The sequence below is a fragment of the Pristis pectinata genome, chromosome 9 (genome assembly GCF_009764475.1).
Source record: "Pristis pectinata isolate sPriPec2 chromosome 9, sPriPec2.1.pri, whole genome shotgun sequence".
Taxonomy (NCBI): domain Eukaryota; kingdom Metazoa; phylum Chordata; class Chondrichthyes; order Rhinopristiformes; family Pristidae; genus Pristis; species Pristis pectinata.
In genome coordinates, this window is record NC_067413.1 from 95,260,403 (window position 1) to 95,280,352 (window position 19,950).

Below are 19,950 nucleotides of genomic sequence, written 5' to 3' on the forward strand. Positions count from 1 at the left end.
ATACTTCAAAATACTCAGCCTACTTGACCTCAGGTTTTCCAACAAAAATATGGTGATTGAACCTACCTTTATTCCGGGAAAACCAGGAATACCAAGGTCGCCCTTGGGTCCTCTGGGGCCCTGCATAAGAATGAAAATAACCAATGATGTTACCAGACAACACAGAGGGAGAGCGAAAGATATTTCTAACCACACTGCTACTCAATAAGTATATTTTTAACGGCTAGTTGGTATACTTGAGTTACGAAAGGTGGACGTGTCGCTGGTAATTTTGTCACTTCAGTCTGAAGCTTGTGTCTCTGTGCCACTGAACACAGCAGTGAGGGGCACAGTTCTGTCAGAGGTGCCTTCTTTCACATGAGACTAAAATCAAGTCCTCATCTGCTTTATCGAGTGGATCTGAAAGATTCCAGGACACCATTTAAAACACAGCAAAGAACTCCAACCCATTATGCCTCAGCGATTTATCGCAGATTACCTGCTCGCTATCTCATTGCTGAGCAGGAATTGGTTATTATATCCTCTGAGTTACAGCAGGGCCACAGTTCAATGGCTGTAAAGTGCTTTTGCACACCCCAAGGTTGTGAAAGATGTTTTTTTCCTTAATTATTTGTGCTGCATCTGAAAATCTAAGAACAGGCTATATTTATTTAATCCCTTTATGTACCCAACGTATAAAGGAAGTTGCAGCATCTTCTATACGGAGCACATGTCAAGGGCCATTGTGGAGGAGGAACAGAGAAAATCGATGAAGGGGTGAAGATATGGACAATCCGTGGTGTAAGAGTTAGGAGAACTAGTGAGCCGAAACTTGAGTTTAATGGGAATGGTGAAGGGATTTAAAGAGGGTAGGGAAAGAAAAGCTTCCAGAGACGGGGTTAGTGAGCTCATGGACAGGATCCCAGGGTGAGGATTTCAATTCAATCTGCTGTGTTTCATGAGACAAACAGGTTTTTATTCACTTATGGGATGAAGACAGTGGCAATGAATCATCTTGAACTGCCACAGTACTTCTGGTAAAGATACTCCCACAATGTTGCTGGGTAGTGGGGGGGGGGGGGGGGGGCGCGGAGTAAGACCGATGAGGTTGAAGGAATGGAGATATGTTTCCAAGTCTGGATGGTTTGGAACCTTCAGGGGAATCTGCAGGTGGTGGTGATCCTTTGCATTAACTATTCTTGTTCTGGGTGTAATGAAGGCATATGGCATGCTTGTCTTTATTAGTCGAGGCACAGAGTTCAAGAGTCGGGGAGTTATGTTGCAGCTTTATAAAACTCTGGTTAGGCCACATCTGGAGTATTGCATTCAATTCTGGTCGCCCCATTATAGAAAAGATGTGGAGGCTTTGGAGAGGGTGCAGAAGAGGTTTAACAGGATGCTGCCTGGATTAGAGGGCATGGGCTATAAGGAGAGAACATAGAACATAGAGAGGTTGGAACTATCCTTGTTTCAAACCATTAAAAAGGTTTGGGAGATGCTGCTACAGAAGTCTTGGCAAGTCTTCAGAAGAAATGTAGAAGGTATTTCGAGAGCCATAGTGGTGAACAGAGTGAATGTTCAGGTAGTGATAGGGCTCCACAGAGGGTGGCTTGTTCTGGATGGGGTTGAGTGTTGGAGCTGTGAAGAGCATTCCATTCTGCTGTTGACCCGTGCCTTGCAGCTGGTGGAAAGGCTTTGAGAATCAGGAGGCAAGCCACTTATTCAAAAAAGATATCGGGAGCTCTCCCGGCCAGAATTTATCCCTCAACTGACAGCTGAATCAGGTGATATAGTCACTTGCTCATTGCTGTTTGGGAGATTTTGCTGTGCACACTTTAGCTGCTGAATTCCCATTCATAGAAGTGCTTCACTGACTGCAAGTTGAGATGTCCCAAGATCGAGAAAATAACCACATACACACAAGCCTACTGTACTTCAGCTGTGAAATTGCAGATGATTATTTGACATTTTGATCTATAATCTGTTGCCACAATTAGTAAAAAATTATGAGAAACAGCAAAGCAACCAGGTCATTTCCTTGGTGCTAAAGACAGATAAAATTAAATGTAATCTTGCAGGAAATCCAGCTTGATCCCCGATGCAAGGACGAGGTATTATGAAATATGTGTAACAGCTGAGGAACAAGCTGCAAAGTGAAGCTTTTCAATGAAAGAACTAACAAGGGCAGACCCTGTACCTTCAAATAACAACCTGCAACGTCCACACACTCTACATACTTTGTGTGCTTTGACTTTGACACACCACAGTTGGCAACTTTATGAAGTCTCCATTGTACCTCCTGCTTCTGACATTACCTGACTGGTTTACTATTCCATTGATGTTGATATTATTGAGCAATGGGCAACTCAAATTTGCTGAGGACTTTTGAACAGGGACAACAGTTCACTGTTCTTATCAGGTAATCTGGATGCGTTGAATGGAGTTACAAATCTACATCACTTGAAATAGGAGATTACCATTGGCATTGGTGATACTGGGCAGTTAGTACCCTGTATACAAGGGACTATGTGGGCTATCCACAATGCTGTGCCAAACTAGTTAAACTAGTAATCAAATGCCTAACTAAACTAAACTCTTCTGTCTACTCAATGTCCATATCCTTCCATTTTTTGCATATTCATATGCCGATCTAAGGGCCTCTTCAATACCTCTATCATATTTGCCTCCACCACCAACCCAGGCAGCACATTCCAGGCACCCACCACTCCCGGTGTAAAAAACTTGCCCCGCACATCTCCTTTGAACTTACCCCCTCTCGCCTTAAATGCAAACCCTCTGGTATTAGATATTTCAAACCTGGGAAAAAGATATTGGCTGCCTATTCTATCTATGCCTCTCATAATCTTATAAACCTCTATCAGATCTCCCCTCAGCCTCTGTCGCTCCAGATAAACAACCCAAGTTTGTCCAACCTCTATGTTCTATGTTCTCTCCTTATAGCCCATGCCCTCTAATCCAGGTAGCATCCTGTTAAATCTCTTCTGCACCCTCTCCAAAGCCCCCACATCCTTCTTGAAATGGGGTAACCAGAATTGAATGCAATACTCCAGATGCGGCCTAACCAGAGTTTTATAAAGCTGAAGAATAATTTCCTGACTCTTGAACTCAATGCCTTGACTAATAAAGGCAAGCCTGCCATATGCCTTCTCTACTGCCCTATCAACCTGTGCAGCCACTTTCAGGGAGCTAAGGGCTTGGACCTCAACATTCCTCTGTACAATGTTAGGGGTCTTGTCATTAAAGGTGTGCTGTACCTTTATATTTGATCTCCCAAAGTGCAACACCTCACACTTGCTTGGATGAAACTCCACCCACCATTTCTCTGCCCATATCTGCAACTGATCTATATCCTGCTGTATCCTTTGGCAGTCTTCTACACTATCCACAACACCACCAATCTTTGTATCGTCTGTGAACATACTAACCCACCCATCTACGGTTTTATCCAGCTCACCCATGCAATATGGGAAAACCTAGACCCACTTTCTTTGTGTAATATCCTACGCTTGAAATGATTACAGGGGATTACAAAGGATAGGGAGCACAGAAGCAGGCCTTTGACCCTGTCACTTTGTGTCAGTGTTTCAGCTCCTCCTGATCACAAAATGTGGGTCTGTGCAGGAGATGTGTAACAGCGTTGTGAAATTTGGACTTTATAGCCCAACTGTGGTGCAATTTTCCAGCTTGTGCTGGTGACAATTTAAGAGTAATAAATGTGTTTTAACTATTCAACACACAGAGCGCCTACGTTGACAAATGGCAAAATCTTTTTGATATTTGCATAAAATCTACAGTGTTGTCATGTTCAGAGTGAAGCAGGTCTTAAAGGGATGGGGCCTGCTTTGGCAAGCGTTAAAGGGCTTGACCCTATTTGGACTGCTGCCAAGGACTGCATGGTCTCCCTCCTCCTCCGGACAGGTCCTCTGTGAATGATTCCCCCCGCTCCAGCTCACTTATATTCTTCCCGATGTCTCCAGTACCGCATCCCGTCTCTCCTTCAAGCTGCCACGTTGATTATCCCTCCAACTGAACCTTCCCACAAATCACCGCTTTCACCCCAATGAAAACTGAATGACCTTGATCTTCCGCCAGAAGACTCTCCCAAACCAATCTTCCCAACTGATCGCTCAGCCATGACCCCATCAACCTGATCATCCCCGTCTGAATCCCCACACCCCCCAACTAATTGCCCCTCTGACTGACCTTCCACCATCTCCGTCCCCTGAATGACACCACATTCCCATCCCCCGACTGACACCCACCATCTCCACTCCCTGACTAACCCCCCCCACCAACTCCATCTCCCTGACCCCCCACCTCCGCCACCCCCCCCCCCCCACAGACCCCCACCATCTCCAGTCCCCAACTGATCCATCCCGACCATGGCCCCAACTGAGCCACCCCAACCCTCTCCACTCCCCCACTGAGCTACCCCACCCTTCCCATACCCCCCTCAAAACTGACACCTCTCCTGACTCACTCCTCCTCACTCCGATCAGTCCCTCGATGGACTTTCTCACCATCCCAATAAACTCTTCGACCTGAATCTGAAGATTCCCTCAAATGATCCCACTTCCCTCCCCCTCTCGTTGATCGCTCTGCTGATCTTCCTCCCCTTTCCCTCGACTGACCACTGAATCCAGCCCATCAATTATCTTCCACCCCTCCCACATTGATTGCAGTTGGGTCCTCCGCCATTAACTCTTTGCGTGACACCTCTGCCGAATATCTCTCCGACTGAGACATCTGCTGCTCCACCCACAACGCCCCACCACCTGATGACCACACCTCCACTGACTGTCTTCATCAGTTCCTCCAGTGTGGCTCCTCTCCCCTTTCCCACAGTCCAATCCTTCCTGCCACCCCTCACAGTCGTCCCTCCATCTCTCATCCACACACCTAATCCATTCCTGTATCCACTGCCCCACAACCTCCACCTCTGCATAGGCGAGGGGCAGTGAAAGAAGTGATCTGTGGCTGCTCGTGAGGCCTTGGTCACTGCGTGTGGCTTTGGAGCAGAATGGCTTTGAACAAAACTGGCCAGACTTCCCCGCCCAACACTGGTTTCACACCCGCGTTACGTGCCATAAAACTTCCAGGCTATTACATTCGTAACTTCCCGAACAGCGAGATGTTTATAAATTGTATGCTCTTTGCTTTCCTAAAGCACTGCTTGGCACTCAGGTCTATCCAGCTGACATTAGCTACAGTGGCCAATATCTGAATCCACTGGCCAGTGACAGCATTGATTTGACAGGGTGGTGATTCCATCATCACACGACTTAACAACTTAGGCTAAAAGTAAAAGAGTCTGTAAGAAAGGGTGGATAGTTGACATGGATATGTTGGGCTGAAGGGCCTGTTTCTTTGCTGTCTGATTCTATATGGGACGCTGGTACTTAAAATAATATTGGAATATTTATCCATTGGATTTAAAGTTATTGATATTGAACTGAAGACAAGATATTGAACTGTAGATAGTGAGCTTAAGGCTACATTCAAATACCTTGACTCTACAAGACCACTGTCTAGAAGTCCAGTTGCAAACCCTATGTTTTTTTTCAGTGAAAATCAACTTTCTTCAGAGTAGAGAAATTTGACCAGACACTTTGGATGTAAGTCACACCTGTCAGGTGAAAGAGCATTGAAGGGTCATCAACTTGAACTGGTTGACCATTTCCCTCTCTCCCTGATCCACTTGAGTATCTCCAGCTCTTTCTGTTTCACTTCAGGTGCATGAGTGACTTACCATCGTCCGTCCTTCACCCACTCGCCAGCATGCACTACACTGAACTTCCTACACTCCCGAGCTCCAGTGCACCCACTGACTCCCTCATCTCCTGTCCTTCGACAAAGCAATCTCCCCTCCTGAAAATGCAGGCTTCTGAGTCCTTGCCTCTTGATCTGTCCCCCAGCTGATGGTCCCCAAGCCATCTTTGACCTGAGCTTGGTTTCTCTCTCCACAGCTGCTGCCTGACCTGCTGAGTGTTTCCAGTATCTTCTAATTATCTTGCCCGTTTCTAGCATTTGCAGTTTTTCTGGTTTCCATCCCTAACCCCACCTTCTGAGCAGGCTACACTGCCCTCACCCCCACCCTCATGCACCTGAGCCAGGCTGTGGCACTGATGCTCTCTGAAAGGAGTACCGGGCAGTGGATCTTCAGCACTGGAAATGTGCCTGGCCACTTGTGCTCAAGATATTCCACTGCTGTACCCAGTGGGCATACCTCTGCTGGTGCACTTGACCTTTGAGGCTCACTTTCCATCACAGCAGGAGGAATTGGAGCAGGAGTGGCCCTGGTCCCCTTTGCAGCTACCTTACTCTTCCATCAGTACTACAGCCTTTAAGCTCTTTCCTCATATTCCCTTCAGTCCCTTAATGCCCAATGCTCAAAGAAAACAGTCAATCACTGAGCATTGACAGCTCTCTGGGGTAGGCAATCCCAAAGAGTTCACTTCCCAACAACTCTGTTGTCGCATACTTCAATCACCACGGGGTTATGGCAATCAACCTCTATCAATTAGTCAATGACACATCCAGACATAATGTAAGGAAATCCCCCGGTGATGGAGAGCTTTGGGAACTACACGTCCCACACCAGCTGTTCCTCCCAAATGAGAAACACAACTAATTCTCAAGTTACATCCTTCATTAAATTAATGCTATATTTTCTGAAGGAAGTCAACCCACAGCATTAATGAATAATATTGAGACTAATTATCATTAAGGTCTCACTCTGGACATTTTGATCTTTGTGCTCCTCCGCTTCAGAGAGGTGAAATTGTAACCTCACTGTAAAGAGGATTCCTCCCAGCTTCCATTATCAGTTCTCTGGGAATTCTCCCATCAATGAGACATCGGTCATCTGCTTTCGTTCTCCGTGATTCCATCACGGAACAAAATGAAGATCCAGTTTAAGGGCAGATGTGGGGCTCACAGCAAGGAAGGAGTTGGTAAGATGCAGAGGGGGCTCGACAGCGACTAAGGCAAAGGGAACTTGGATTGCTTGTCCAAAGGGAAAGAGGCTTGAAGGGGGATGACAGGCAGGAAAAGTCTCTTTTCAATTACCTTTGACTGCTTGTCACAGCAGAAAGAAAAGTTGCCATGGAGCTGTCATAGTAACCGTAAACTAGAGAAATTGTTTATTGTGAGGCATGACCAGCCAACTTTTAACCAAGGGATTAAGTCGATAAAAACATTGTGCTTTTATAGAAGGTACGTTATAGAGTGAGAAATTGATTTGTACATAATTGGACTCTGGGTCTTAGGTAAACATTAGTAATTCAGCTCAAGGTTACACAACGCTGCTTTGTTAAAACCTCCCGGGAATCACATGATGCAGCTGTTCCATGTTTTCCAAGCCGCAATCAGCTCTGAATGTTACCATGGTGCAACATCCGAATGGATCAGATCACCCCTCCAGTCCAGTCAAACGTTCTGTTTATTTCAATGATGGTAAAAGATGCTTCTGGGATGAAAGCTCAAGTTCTGAAGGTTACACATCTGTTCCAGAAACACTCCTCTGTGGTCCAGGATCTGCACTGGAGACAGGGATTGAGCTAAACCTTATATAATATACATATCCTACCAACTAAAGAAAGCACTAAGCAACATCATCCTTTGATTCGCTCAGCCACACAAACCCGGCTTTGATAACCTAGTCCAAGATCATGGTGAGACATGAGAGAAACAAGCCTTGGTTTACAACCAAGTGGGTGAGTGGTCAGGTAAAAATAACCTCGATAGAAAGGCTGAGGTTTCAGCTCCGGGAATCAAAGATCCTAACCTGAATGAACTGCTGCACTGCATCTTGTGATCTTATTTCTTCTCTCCCCTCCCTGCTGGGAATGTGGGACTAGAAGAGCCCCTACCACCAATTTTAAAATGCAAGGAGAGAAGCTATAGCAGGAGAAGGAAATCAGCTTGTCAGAGAGTAGGTGGGGGAAATGAACTTCACACTGTAAACCCAGGACTCTGGGACCTACCCTCTGAGGTTGTTGTCCTGGGAATTACCTGTTAAAGTGGAGCGAGATGGCATGGGAAATCCCTGTTTGGTGCAAAGGTGGAGAAACCCCAGGTATGGACCTGGGAATCGCAGGGAATCCTGGAGATTGAACTCAACCAGCACACTTTACACTATTTCTTGTTACACAGATGACCCTTGGCAGACCTTCGCGAAGTTACGGTCAGAAGACCATTCAGTTCCTCAGATCCGTTCTGTCTTCCAATTGGATCGTGGATGAAGTATACTGAGGCTCCATTGGAACAGGAGCTGGAAAGGCCATTCAGTCCCTCAAGCGTATTCTGCTTCTCACTGAGATCATGTCTGTTACGTACGCTCACTCCATCTTCCTGCAATGGGTCCACATATAGTGCTGACCATTTGTCAGAAGGTATCCATTAATCCCAGATTTCAGTTATTAACTGAGCTATTCTCTGGCAGTTTCTGTCCACCACCACCCAGCACCTTGTATGGGAAGAAGTGTTTCTTACCTTCACTCCTGGATGTCCTGCCTTTGATGTGAAGGTTCTGTCTCTTTGCCCTGCACTTTCCACCACTTGTTGTTCATCTCTACAATCCTTATCAATTCCTTTCAAACTCCCCAAGTTCACAATCGGATCACTTCTTAACCTTCTACATTTCAGGAAATAAAAGCCAATTTTGTATAACGTGTCTTTAGAGTTCAACCCTTGGAACCTTGATAAATCTCAGCTGTGCTCCTGAGGCTTTTCCAACCCAAGCGTGGCCAAGCTACGATCTGCCAACATTCGCTTCCGACCTGCATGACACCTAGACCAGAGCTTCAAAGTCCTGATCTACAACTGACAACTCTCCCTACCAAACTCTGGACCTTCTCTCTCCTTGACTTGTGAACTAGATCCAGGAAGAACTTGTTTTCCTTCATGGGCTCTTCCAGAGTGCATGGAGTGAGGCCTTTGAATGCATTAATGGCGTTATGCTTAGGACACTGTCTGGAGGAACTGCTGCAGTGATGTCCTGGGACTGTGATGATTGACTTCCAACAGCAACAAACGTCTTGCTTTGTACGGGATATGACGCCCAATCAATGCATTTCTTTATCCTTGATGCTCATTGACATCAGTTATACCAGGGATCCTTGATGCAACATTCAATCAAATGCTGCCTTGATATCAAAAACAGTCACTCTCACCTTATTTGTGAAATTCAGAACTTTTAGCCATAATTTTGGATCAAGGCTGGGATGTGATCTGATTGAATTGTCCTACGAAACCCCAAAATGGGCATCAGTGACCAATGGTGAGTAAGTGTTGTTTCATAGCACATGTGATGATGACTTCCATCATTTTGCTGCTGATTGCAATGATAGAACATTAATGATCAGACAGGATTTGTCCTGATTTTTGTTCATAGGATATACTCGGGCAATTTTTGGAATGTTGGTCAGATGCCTGTGTTGTAACTACTGGAATAATTTGGCTTGAGGTGTAGCTAATTCTGGACTAAGTCTTCAGTACTACAGTTGGGATATTGTCTACTCCCATAGTCTTTGCTGTCTCCAGTGCTCTCAGGTGTTTCTTGATATCACGTGGAATGGATTGAATTAGCTGAAGACTGGCTTGCGTGATCGCAAGAGGAAGCCAAGATGTATCACTTCATTGAAGGTGGTAGCTAATGTTTTAGTCTTGTCAGATGCTGAGGATGGGGGTGTTCTTGGACTTGCAAACCTCCTATCAGCTGCTTCTCTTCTTTATATATTTCCCAGGATCTGGATGTTGCTGGTGGACATGGCATTTGTTGTTCATCCTTAATTGCCTTTGACCAACATTTCTGAGGAGCAGTGATGAGAAAGCAATGTTGTCCTGAGCTTTCTGCAAATGACTGAGGCAAGCAGCTGAGGCAGGGTGAGGAGATATCCTCAGTCTCAGCTATGTTCTCTGGGAACAAAATATCCAAGCAGAGGATCTCCTTGCTGGATCCATGGCCATGTCTCCACTGATCAGATCAATAGGTGCCCAGGATGTGTCAGAGGGGACAAAATTAAGGTGCAGTCTTCCCCCAGCAGGGTACATCCGGGAACCTGTACCTGGCAGGCACCCACTGGGAGATGTGCAAGGTCTGAGAGGAAATTTAGCTTGATTTTGCATCAACAGCCGGGAAAAACAATTCAGTTTCCTATTACAGACTCTGATTTTTCAGCAGATGACAGTTTTACGAAGAGTACTGGACTCATTGTGGACTTTGTTGTTGGATGTACGTTTATATTTGCTGTAGATTCTGCAATTTGCCATTTTGTGTTACTTTATATTATTGACTGTATATTGTTCTCACAGTTCTAAAATGGGCATGGAAATATTACATGGGTCCACTGCAAAATTTAGAACTTTGTAACCACTGTTAACCTCAAAAGGATTTAAAAGTCAAAGTACACCATTAGCTCAGGGATAAATACTCACAGGGGGCCCAGGAGGTAATTGGAGTCCATTGAAGTCCTCAGTATCATTCATCAGCAACTGAAATATTGAATCACATTGGGAAAGATGAATGGGAAATTGTTTCATCCGAAGGTAGCAAACCATTGTCTGAGGCTTCGGCAGGAGGTTGCGTGGCTCACCTCATGTAGTGATGCAATAGATCCTGGAGGGCCTGGGGGTCCTGGTTTACCAATGCCATCTTGGCCACGTTCGCCCTGTGCCATCACAGAAAGTAGTACTGGTTTGTGAAATGCATTATAGAACGGCTGGCTAGCAATTTATTTCTTGAAATCTCGGCACGCCATGTGTGCTTTTCTTATTAACTCTGTGAGAAGAGTGAAGGTGTTGAAATTTCCTTGTCACATTTGGTTAAAGCCCAACAAACACCCCTCAACTGCCCTCACCAGGTTATCTCCTGACAGTGCAGTACAGCCAGGGTTGGATAGTGCCGCTCTTGTGGCTGTCAGTGGAGGCAGAACAAAGACCCTCACTCTTCAACAGATTGGCTTCCCATGTGTGGAAGCTTGCGCTCTGTGCCTTTGTACTTTTGCTTTTGCCAGGACTCGGGACAGGTGGGCGGATTTTGGTCTCTGCCTGTTTTCAGGCACAGTCTTGAGACCAGCGTGCACCCCGAGCAAGCCTGCTGAAAGCAGTGCCTCAATTTCAGTAGCACGCTCTGTGTTAGGTGCTGGCACTGGTCAATCTTCCAAAGGCAAAGGTGTCCCCTGATTTGCAGGTCCAGACAAAAACTCCAGGTAGTGATTAGAAGGGACAAGTGCGATGCTAGGCACCCAATCTGAAAGTTTAGTTGGGGAACAAAAATTATCAGGAATAAGCCACAACTATTGGTTGGTAAATATTGGTAAAATTGGTAAATCGGTTTATTATTGTCACATGTACCATGGTACAGTGAAAAACTTATCTTGCATACCGTCCATACAGATCAATTCATTACAACAGTGCATTGAGGTAGTACAAGGTAAAACAATAACAGAATGCAGAATAAAGTGTTACAGTTACAGAGAAAGTGCAGTGCAGGCAGACAATAAGGTGCCAGGTCATAATGAGGTAGATTATGAGGTTAAGAGTCCATTTTGGCTTGGTACGGCAACTGCTCTGCCCAGGATCGCAAGAAACTGCAGAGATTTGTGGACACAGCCCAGTACATCACGGACACCAGCCTCCCCTCCTTGGACTCTGTCTTTACCTCTCACTGTCTTGGTGAAGCAACCAGCATAATCAAAGGCCCCACCCACCCGGGTCATTCTCTCTTCTCTCCTCTTCCATCACATAGAAGATACAGGACCCTAAGGGCACGCACCACCAGACTCAAGGACAGCTTCTACCCCACTGTGATAAGACTATTAAATGGTTCCCTTATTGGATGAGATGGACTCTGACCTCACGATCTACCTTGTTGTGACCTTGCACCTTATTGCACTGCACTTTCTCTGTAGCTGTGACACTTTACTCTGTACTGTTATTGTTTTTACCTGTACTACATCAATGCACTCTGTACTAACTCAATGTAATTGCACTGTGTAATCTAAAAGCTGTCGACTACAAAATGGAGTAAGGTGGCAGTTGAATGAAGTACAGAGGCACTTAGGTGTTCTGGTGTGCAAATCATAAAAAGTTAGCAGGTAGGTGCAGCAATTAAGTTGGAAAGCAAATAGCATATTGGCTTTTATTGCAAGAATTCTGGAGTTTAATACTAGGGAAGCATTGTTCCAAATATACAGGGTGTTGGTGAGGCCACACCTGGAGTATGCAGTCTATAAGAGATTCACAAGTCTAATTCCTGGGATAGGAAGGCCGTCCTATCACAAGTGGCTAAAGGAAATTCGATTGATATTCTTTGGAGTTTCGAAGAATGACGGATGACCTTACTGAGACATATAAGATCCTGAGGGGGCATGATAGAGTAGGTGTTGAGATGTTTTCACTAGTTGGAGAATCGTGAAAGAGGGGATATTGTTACAAGATTAGGGGGAGGTGCATTAGAACTTCTTACCACGGAAGAACATAGAACACTACAGCACAGTACAGGCCCTTCAGTCCACGATGTTGTGCCGACATTTTATCCTGCTCTAAGATCTATCTAACTCTTCCCTCCCACATAGCCCCCTATTTTTCTATCATTCATGTGTCTATCTAAGAGTATCTTAAACGTCCTTAATGTATCCGCCCCCACAACCTCTGCCGGCAGTGCGTTTCATGCACCCACCACTCTCTGTGTAAAAAACTTACCCCTGACATCCCCCTTATACCTTCCTCCAATCACCTTAAAATTATGCCCCCTCGTGTTAGCCATTGTCGCACTGGGAAAATGTCTCTGACTGTCCACTCAATCCATTCCTCTTATCATCTTGTACACCTCTATCAAGTCACCTCTCATCCTCCTTCTCTCCAAAGATAAAAGCCCCAGCTCGCTCCACCTATCCTCATAAGACGTGCTCTCCAATCCAGGCAACATCGTGGTAAATCTCCTCTGCACCCGCTCTAAAGCTTCCACATCCTTTCGATAATGAGGCGACCAGAACTGAACACAATTCAGGGGGTGAATGTCTGGAATTCTCTACCCAGGAAGGTTGTGCAGTCAAGATCATTGGGGGTATTTAAAAAGGAAATAGATACATTTTGGAAAAATCAGGGAATTGCGGGCTGTGGGTCATTGGCAAAGGAGAGGAAGTAAGCCTTGGGATGGATCAACCATGGTCATATTGAATGGAGGGGCAGGCTTGAGGGACTGTGGCCTACTGCTCCTATCTCCTTGTGTTCTTTTCCTGTTAAGTCATTGGGCATCCACACAAAATGATCAGCCTTGGCTCAGTAAGCTTTGAGTCAGAAGGTTCTGAGCTTTGAGTCAGAGGGTTCCGAGCTCTCCCATTCCAAAAACTTGCACCTGTCCCTTTGCTCCCCAGAATACCTTTTAAAAAGGATTTACAATATACCACTGTGCCCTTGGTTGGGGTGTGAAAGGCCTATTTCCTCTGCTGGGTGGATCCGATCTCTGTGCGTTGTGCATTGGAGATTGATTCCTGTCTGGGGTTGTTAAGAGAATTAAGCTCCTAATTTTCATTATAATAGGGCTTCATGGACAGAGAAGAAAGGAACCACAAATCTAGAAGTAGAAACAACAACTGAACTGATTGATCACAGGCTGTCTTCTGCCTAATTCATGACTTTGGATAAAGTTTGTGTCTAAAATGAGAAAAGCTTATCAGTTTCTAACCTCATTGTGCTTCAGTTTGCACCCATAACACAAACTCGTTTGCCCATGCACTGCAATATCCTATGACCACAGTCTAGTGGCCTCTAGTACTGAGGAAGAGGTTTTGTGGAGCATAGGGATTTGGGACATCTTGAGGTGATGAATGGTGCCACATGAATGCAAATCCTTCCTCTTCTCCCAATAGTTGGCCTGTAACGTTGAAGTTCCTGGGAGCGAACATCTTGTCCTGGTCAAATCACGTAGATGCCACGGCCAAGAAAGCTCACCAGCACCTCTACTTCATCAGGAGGCTAAAGAAATTCAGTTTGTCCCCTTTGACTCTCACCAACTTTTATTGATGCATGATAGAAAGCATCCTATCTGGTTGTATCATGGCTTGGTACGGCAACTGCTCTGCCCAGGACCGCAAGAAACTGCAGAAAGTTGTAGACACAGCACAACGCATCACGGACACCAGCCTCCCCTCCTTGGACTCCGTCTTTACCTCTCACCGACTTGATGAAGCAGCCAGCATAATCAAAGACCCCACCCACCCGGGTCATTCTCTCTTCTCTCCTCTTCCATCGGGTAGAAGATACAGGAGCCCGAGGGCACGTACCACCAGACTTAAGGACAACTTCTACCCCACTGTGATAAGACTATTGAATGGTTCCCTTATACAATGAGATGGACTATGACTTCACGATCTACCTTGTTGTGACCTTGCACCTTATTGCACTGCACTTTCTCTGTAGCTGTGACACTTTACTCTGTACTGTTATTGTTTTTACCTGTACTACATCAATGCACTCTGTACTAACTCAATGTAACTGCACTGTGTAATGATTTGACCTGTACGATCGGTATGCAAGACAAGTTTTTCACTGTACCTCGGTGCAAGTGACAATAATAAACCAATACCAATAGTAAACTGATACCAATACCAATACCAAAAAGTAACAGAGACTTACCTTTGGTCCTTGTTCACCTTTCTCACCTTTTGGTCCCTATGAAAAGAAGAGCACAAACCAGGTCAGATTTTCACAGTCTCCTGTGCAAGGCTGAAGGTGAGGAGGGGACTCTTGTTATCTATCAGTTAAGACACACCAGCAGAAGATGGTGGTCCCATGGAGGCAGATGGACATAGATAGGCCCCACCAGTTGGATGAAAAGGTGGGAGGAAGGAGCAGTAAAGGACAAGCAGGTAGTTTGCATTTCTAAAGAGCATGGCAGGAGATGGCTAGATCCATGGACATGGACAATCCCTTTTCTGATGATTTTCCAGCATCCATCTACCCTATGGATTCCCACTTGTCCCACAAACTCTGACAGAGTCAGCACTGGAGGCCAGAGCTGAGCACAACTCCTTATGTCTTGTTGATCTTTAAGGTGCTGGAGTGTCAGGGACCATTACATCTCTTCTGACTGGTCAAGCACTCGGTGCCCCATGTTCAGGATCAATAACTAAACCGCATCAGAACAAAATGGAATCAGTTAAAAAAAACAAAGGAATTTTGTTAATTGGCTCCCTTTAGAGATCAGAATGAAGAAAGCCGAAGAATACTATAATCATTATAGATCGCCAGTTTCAATCCTTGGTTACTGTTGCCCATGGTAGGGAATTATTACCTGATAACTTGCATTTTCTATTCTTTGCCCCAAGGCTCTCTGACACTGCCAGACTTTGGATTCAGGAAGATCAGGCTACAGTAAATGAGCGAGAGCACTGAGTGGTTTGATCTTCCTGAATCCTGAGGGAAATAGACTGCTTCAGGAACATTGCCGGTTAATTGTCTTTTGCTGTGAGGGTAACGACATCCTGGGTGCTCAGTATAGCAGTATTGTTCAATACGTTGGCCACTGGTCTTGTGTGGTTGACTAGAAGTCAAGATGTAGCTGATTAGAAATGTAGATGTGGCTAATTGGGGACCTTCATGTTGCTAACTGCATTTTAGATTTAAAAAATGGAAAGTGAGTTATAAGCACAGTCATTTGACATGTGACCCCAATGGTCATTCATACAGTGTATTTGAACTTTAACCTTCTTTCTGCCTTTGTGGGTAAAATAGTGAGACAAAAGTAGAGTGTGGGTGATTTCGGACTATCATGAGTTACCAATGGTGCTCAATGTTTGGTAACTATTTATATAGTTAATGTACATAACTATGCCATTGGGTGATGGAAAACTGGATCATTAGAAGTATTTAAGATAAGATTTCTTTATTAGTCACACATACATCGAAACACACAGTGAAATGCATCTTTTGCGTAGAGTGTTCTGGGGGCAGCCCGCAAGTGTCGCCACACTTCCGGCGCCAACATAGCATGCCCACAACTTCCTAACCCGTACGTCTTTGGAATGTGGGAGGAAACCGGAGCACCCGGAGGAAACCCACGCAGACACATGGGGAGAACGTACAAATTCCTTACAGATAGCGGCAGGAATTGAACCCGGGTCTCTGGCGCTGTAATAGTTTTACGCTAACCGCCTCACTACTGTGGTGGTGGTGGATAAATATTTAATGGATCAAGGAATAAAAAGGAATGGCACAGAAAAGGAGTTGAGGCCAACATGGATCAGCCATAGAACACTACAACACAGTACAGGCCCTTCAGCCCACGATGTCGTGCCGGCATTTTATCCTGCTCTAATACCCTTCCCTCCTAAATGTTAACAGTTCCCTCCCATTTCTCTATCATACAGAATGGTGGGATAGACTTGAGGGGCTGAGTGGCCTACTCCTGCTATCTTCTTGTGTTCTTCTGTACCTTTTCTACCACAAGTAACTCCATGTGGCTAAAAAAAAAGTGTCAAGGTACATAAAACTGCAGCTGGTTAGCAAATGCTTAAGGACAACACTGCTGAGAGCCCACACAGCGGTCCTGTGTCTCTGTAGGCAGGCAGGGATTGTGCGCATGAGCTCTTGTAAGCATGTGTCCAGCCCTCCTGGTCTCCTGTCACGACTTCAGCCGAATTCCGCAGAAATCCAGCAGCAATAATTAACGCCTTAGGGGAAGTGGCTCCACTTTCAAGGTAAAATTGTATTCTGAAATAATCACAGGCCACCGTGAAAGTTCTGGATTATAATCCGGAGGGTCATATGAGGTGACCGCTTTGATAGGTTCTGGCCTAAATTAGTTGGGTTGGAGTGGTTGTCAGGATCAACCTTGAACTAGTTTTAGTCAGCAGGTCCCATGGGATCTGGGCGTGGCAGCGTGTGTCCTTGAGAAGTTAGATTTTAATTGTTTGAATGGCAAGGTCCCAAGGATGACAGCAACCAGCAATATCCCTGACACCAAACACAATTTGCAACGCAAGTAGAAAATCCAGTCGGTCTGTTGAACTGCATTTGTCAATGAACTACAGTCTGTTTGTATTAAACATCCAAATCACTCAGCAGATTGTTTCCAAATGATTTTCTCGTTGCGAGCTGAGTGCCCTTTGTGCCCCTCTCCTTTCCCTTGGATCAGAGTTTGTGCATTTTCACATGAAGGTTCCATAGAGTGGACCCTCTGATTGACGACTGTTGATGAATTGGCATGAAGGCATGAGAGAGAAACAGTGGAGATGTGTTACACCAGATTTCCATGGCCACTTTGCATTCTGTTCCTTGCTCCAGTTGATTTTGTACCACAGGAGCTAGCAGTCATTTATGTTATCATATTAAATGCCCAGATAATTCCCCAGTGTCTACACCAGAATAACATTCAATATTCCACCAACACTTACAAGATGGCTATCCAGGATCACTGGGGAAGCTTATTTACTGATCCATTACAGCACATCAGAATGCCATTCAGGCATAAGTCTGGTTTTGAACAATTTATCCCATTGGCCCCACCAGCTCGCAACTCTCCCTGACACAGTATTATCTGTCTGTTGAATTCCTTGTTAAGTCTCGAGGGCTGCAACTTGCCCAGTCAGAGGATGAGATGCTGTTCCTTGAGCTTACGTTGGGCTTTGTTAGAAGAACGAAGGAGGCCAGAGCCAGAGATCCGAGCGGGAGTGGGACGGAGACTTAAACTGGCAGTCAAGTGAAAGCTCAGGGTTGCCCTTGTTGACTGAATGGAGGTATCCTGCAAAGTGATCCCCCAATGTAGGTTTGGCTTCTCCTGGATAGAGATGATCGCATGAGAGGAATGAATGTAGTGGACTAAGCAGGAAGAGGTACAAGTGACTTGCTGCTTCATGTGGAAGGACTGTTTGAGTTTGGTGGGAAAGGAAGAGAACAAAGGCCAGTTGTTGCATGTCCTGCCATTGCATGGGAAGGTTCCTTGAGGAGTGGGTATTGGTGGAGATTGAAGTCTGAGCCAGAGCATTGCAGAGGGATTGGTCCCCTTGGAATGCCAAAAGGGGAGGGAAGGGGAAGATGTATCTGACAGTGGTGTCACATTGAAGGCGGGAGAAATTCCTAATGGGGTGGAGCATGAGAATAAGGAAACCCTTTGCTCTGGGTGGCAGAAAAGGGGAAGAGCAGAAGGGAAGGAAATCCAACTAATGTAATAAAAAGTCATCAGTTGTGGTGGCGTGAAAACCAGGAACCAGGAAAAATGAAGACAAATTGGGAGTCTGTCTCGATGAGCATTTAAATTTCCCGGGCTATAGGCCAAGTGCTGGAAGACGGGATTACTCTGGAAATTCAAAACTGTAAAAGTGATGGAAGATATTTGGAGGGGGAAGAGATCGGACGTCAGAGGATAGAGTCGAATAAGCAAGAGATAAGTTATGTTGGACAAGAACAGGTTGCAAGGATGGGTCTACTGGAAGGGTCCTGATTGTGGATCCTGAGGAAGAGGGCGACCTGGACTGTATAGTGTTGAGGTACTATGTCGTGAGAAGATCTTCAGAGATAATGAGATCCATGACTATCTAGCAGATCCAGGGGGAGGTATGAGGAGGAGTCAGAGAGCTGGCATTCAGCCTCTGCAAGATAGCTTGCCAAACAACAGCACTGTCCTTGTTAACAGTTCAATGAAAATGTTGGGTTTGATCCTTAGTGAGTCGAGCGTTACGAGTTCAGACTGAGACTGAGTCGGGGGTGAAGACTCCAGACCGACGAAGGGGTGCAGAGTCAGTCATGGTGGGAAAGAGCTCACGTCATGTCGAGTTGGAATTCATTGGGAAGGAGATGTAGGGAAATGAAGCTGAGGCCTCAGATGAGGAGTGATCATTAGAACAAAGAATGTAGAACAATACAGCACAGGAACAGGCCCTTCGGCCCATGATGTTGTGCCGAACTAATTAAGCTAGTAATTAAACGTCTAAACTAATCCCTTCTGTTACACAACGTCCATATCCTTCCACTTCCTGCACATTTATGTGCCTATCTAAGAGCCTTTTAAACCCTCTATTGTATCAGCCTCTACCACCACCCCTGGCAGCTCGTTCCAGGCACCCACCACTCTGTGTAAACAACTTGCCCTGCACATCTCCTTTGGACTTACCCCCTCTCACCTTAAATGAATGCCCTCTAGTATTAGACATTTCTACCCTGGGAAAAAGATACTGGCTGTCTACTCTATCTGTTCCTCTCATAATCTTACAAACCTCTGTCAGGTCTCCCTTCAGCCCCTGCTGCTCCAGAGAAAAAAACCTAAGTTTGTCCAACCTCCCCTCATAGCACATGCCCTGTAATCCAGGCAGCATCCTGGTAAACGTCCACATCCTTCTTATAATGGGGGCGACCAGAATTGAATGCAATACTCCAGATGCAGCCTAAATAGAGTTTTATAAAGCAGCAACATAATTTCCTGACTCTTGAAGTGGAGCAGAGGTGAAGCTTAGAAATGATAATACAGCAGGTGGTAAAACTGGGATGGGGAGAGATGGAGTCAGAGGGGAGTGAAGGGGGATAGATCCAGAGGAGTGTTGGAATTCATGAGCTGCTGAGATTTGAAGTCCTTGACATCAGAATGGAATGAAAAGGTCATCTTTTAAAGCATTGAATGCAGTGAAGAATGAATAGAATTGGGCAAGTGCTTTGCAGGACATTTCTGTTCACTCTGAGCTTTTAGTTGTTGGTTAGCTTAATTCTCCATCTTATTGCTTCCTCTCTGTCCTTGGCCTTCTAGATCATTCCAGTAAAGCCTAATGTAAGGTCTAGAAACAGCATCTTATCCTACAACTTGATGCAATACAGTCCCCAGGACCTAACATTGGATTCAACAATTTCAGACAACCAGCCTTTCGAGCTTGTATCTGAACTGGCCAGGTTAGATGAAAGACCATCCACTTGGAACATTAACTTTGTCTCTGTCTGTCTCTCTTTTGCTTTCTCTGA

General features: G+C 45.4%; 1 protein-coding gene across 4 annotated transcripts in view; it reads right to left on the reverse strand.

The window, feature by feature from the left end:
• Positions 1–19,950, reverse strand: part of LOC127574270 (collagen alpha-1(XV) chain-like) — a 226,190-nt gene that overhangs the window by 36,017 nt on the left and 170,223 nt on the right. For all 4 annotated transcript variants that reach the window (XM_052023136.1, XM_052023134.1, XM_052023133.1 and 1 more), the window contains 4 exons: positions 14,641–14,676; positions 10,596–10,670; positions 10,438–10,494; positions 67–120 (listed from right to left, as the gene is read on the reverse strand). In XM_052023136.1, coding sequence (XP_051879096.1) covers positions 67–120; positions 10,438–10,494; positions 10,596–10,670; positions 14,641–14,676 — 222 coding nt within the window. The remainder of the gene's footprint in view (positions 1–66; positions 121–10,437; positions 10,495–10,595; positions 10,671–14,640; positions 14,677–19,950) is intronic.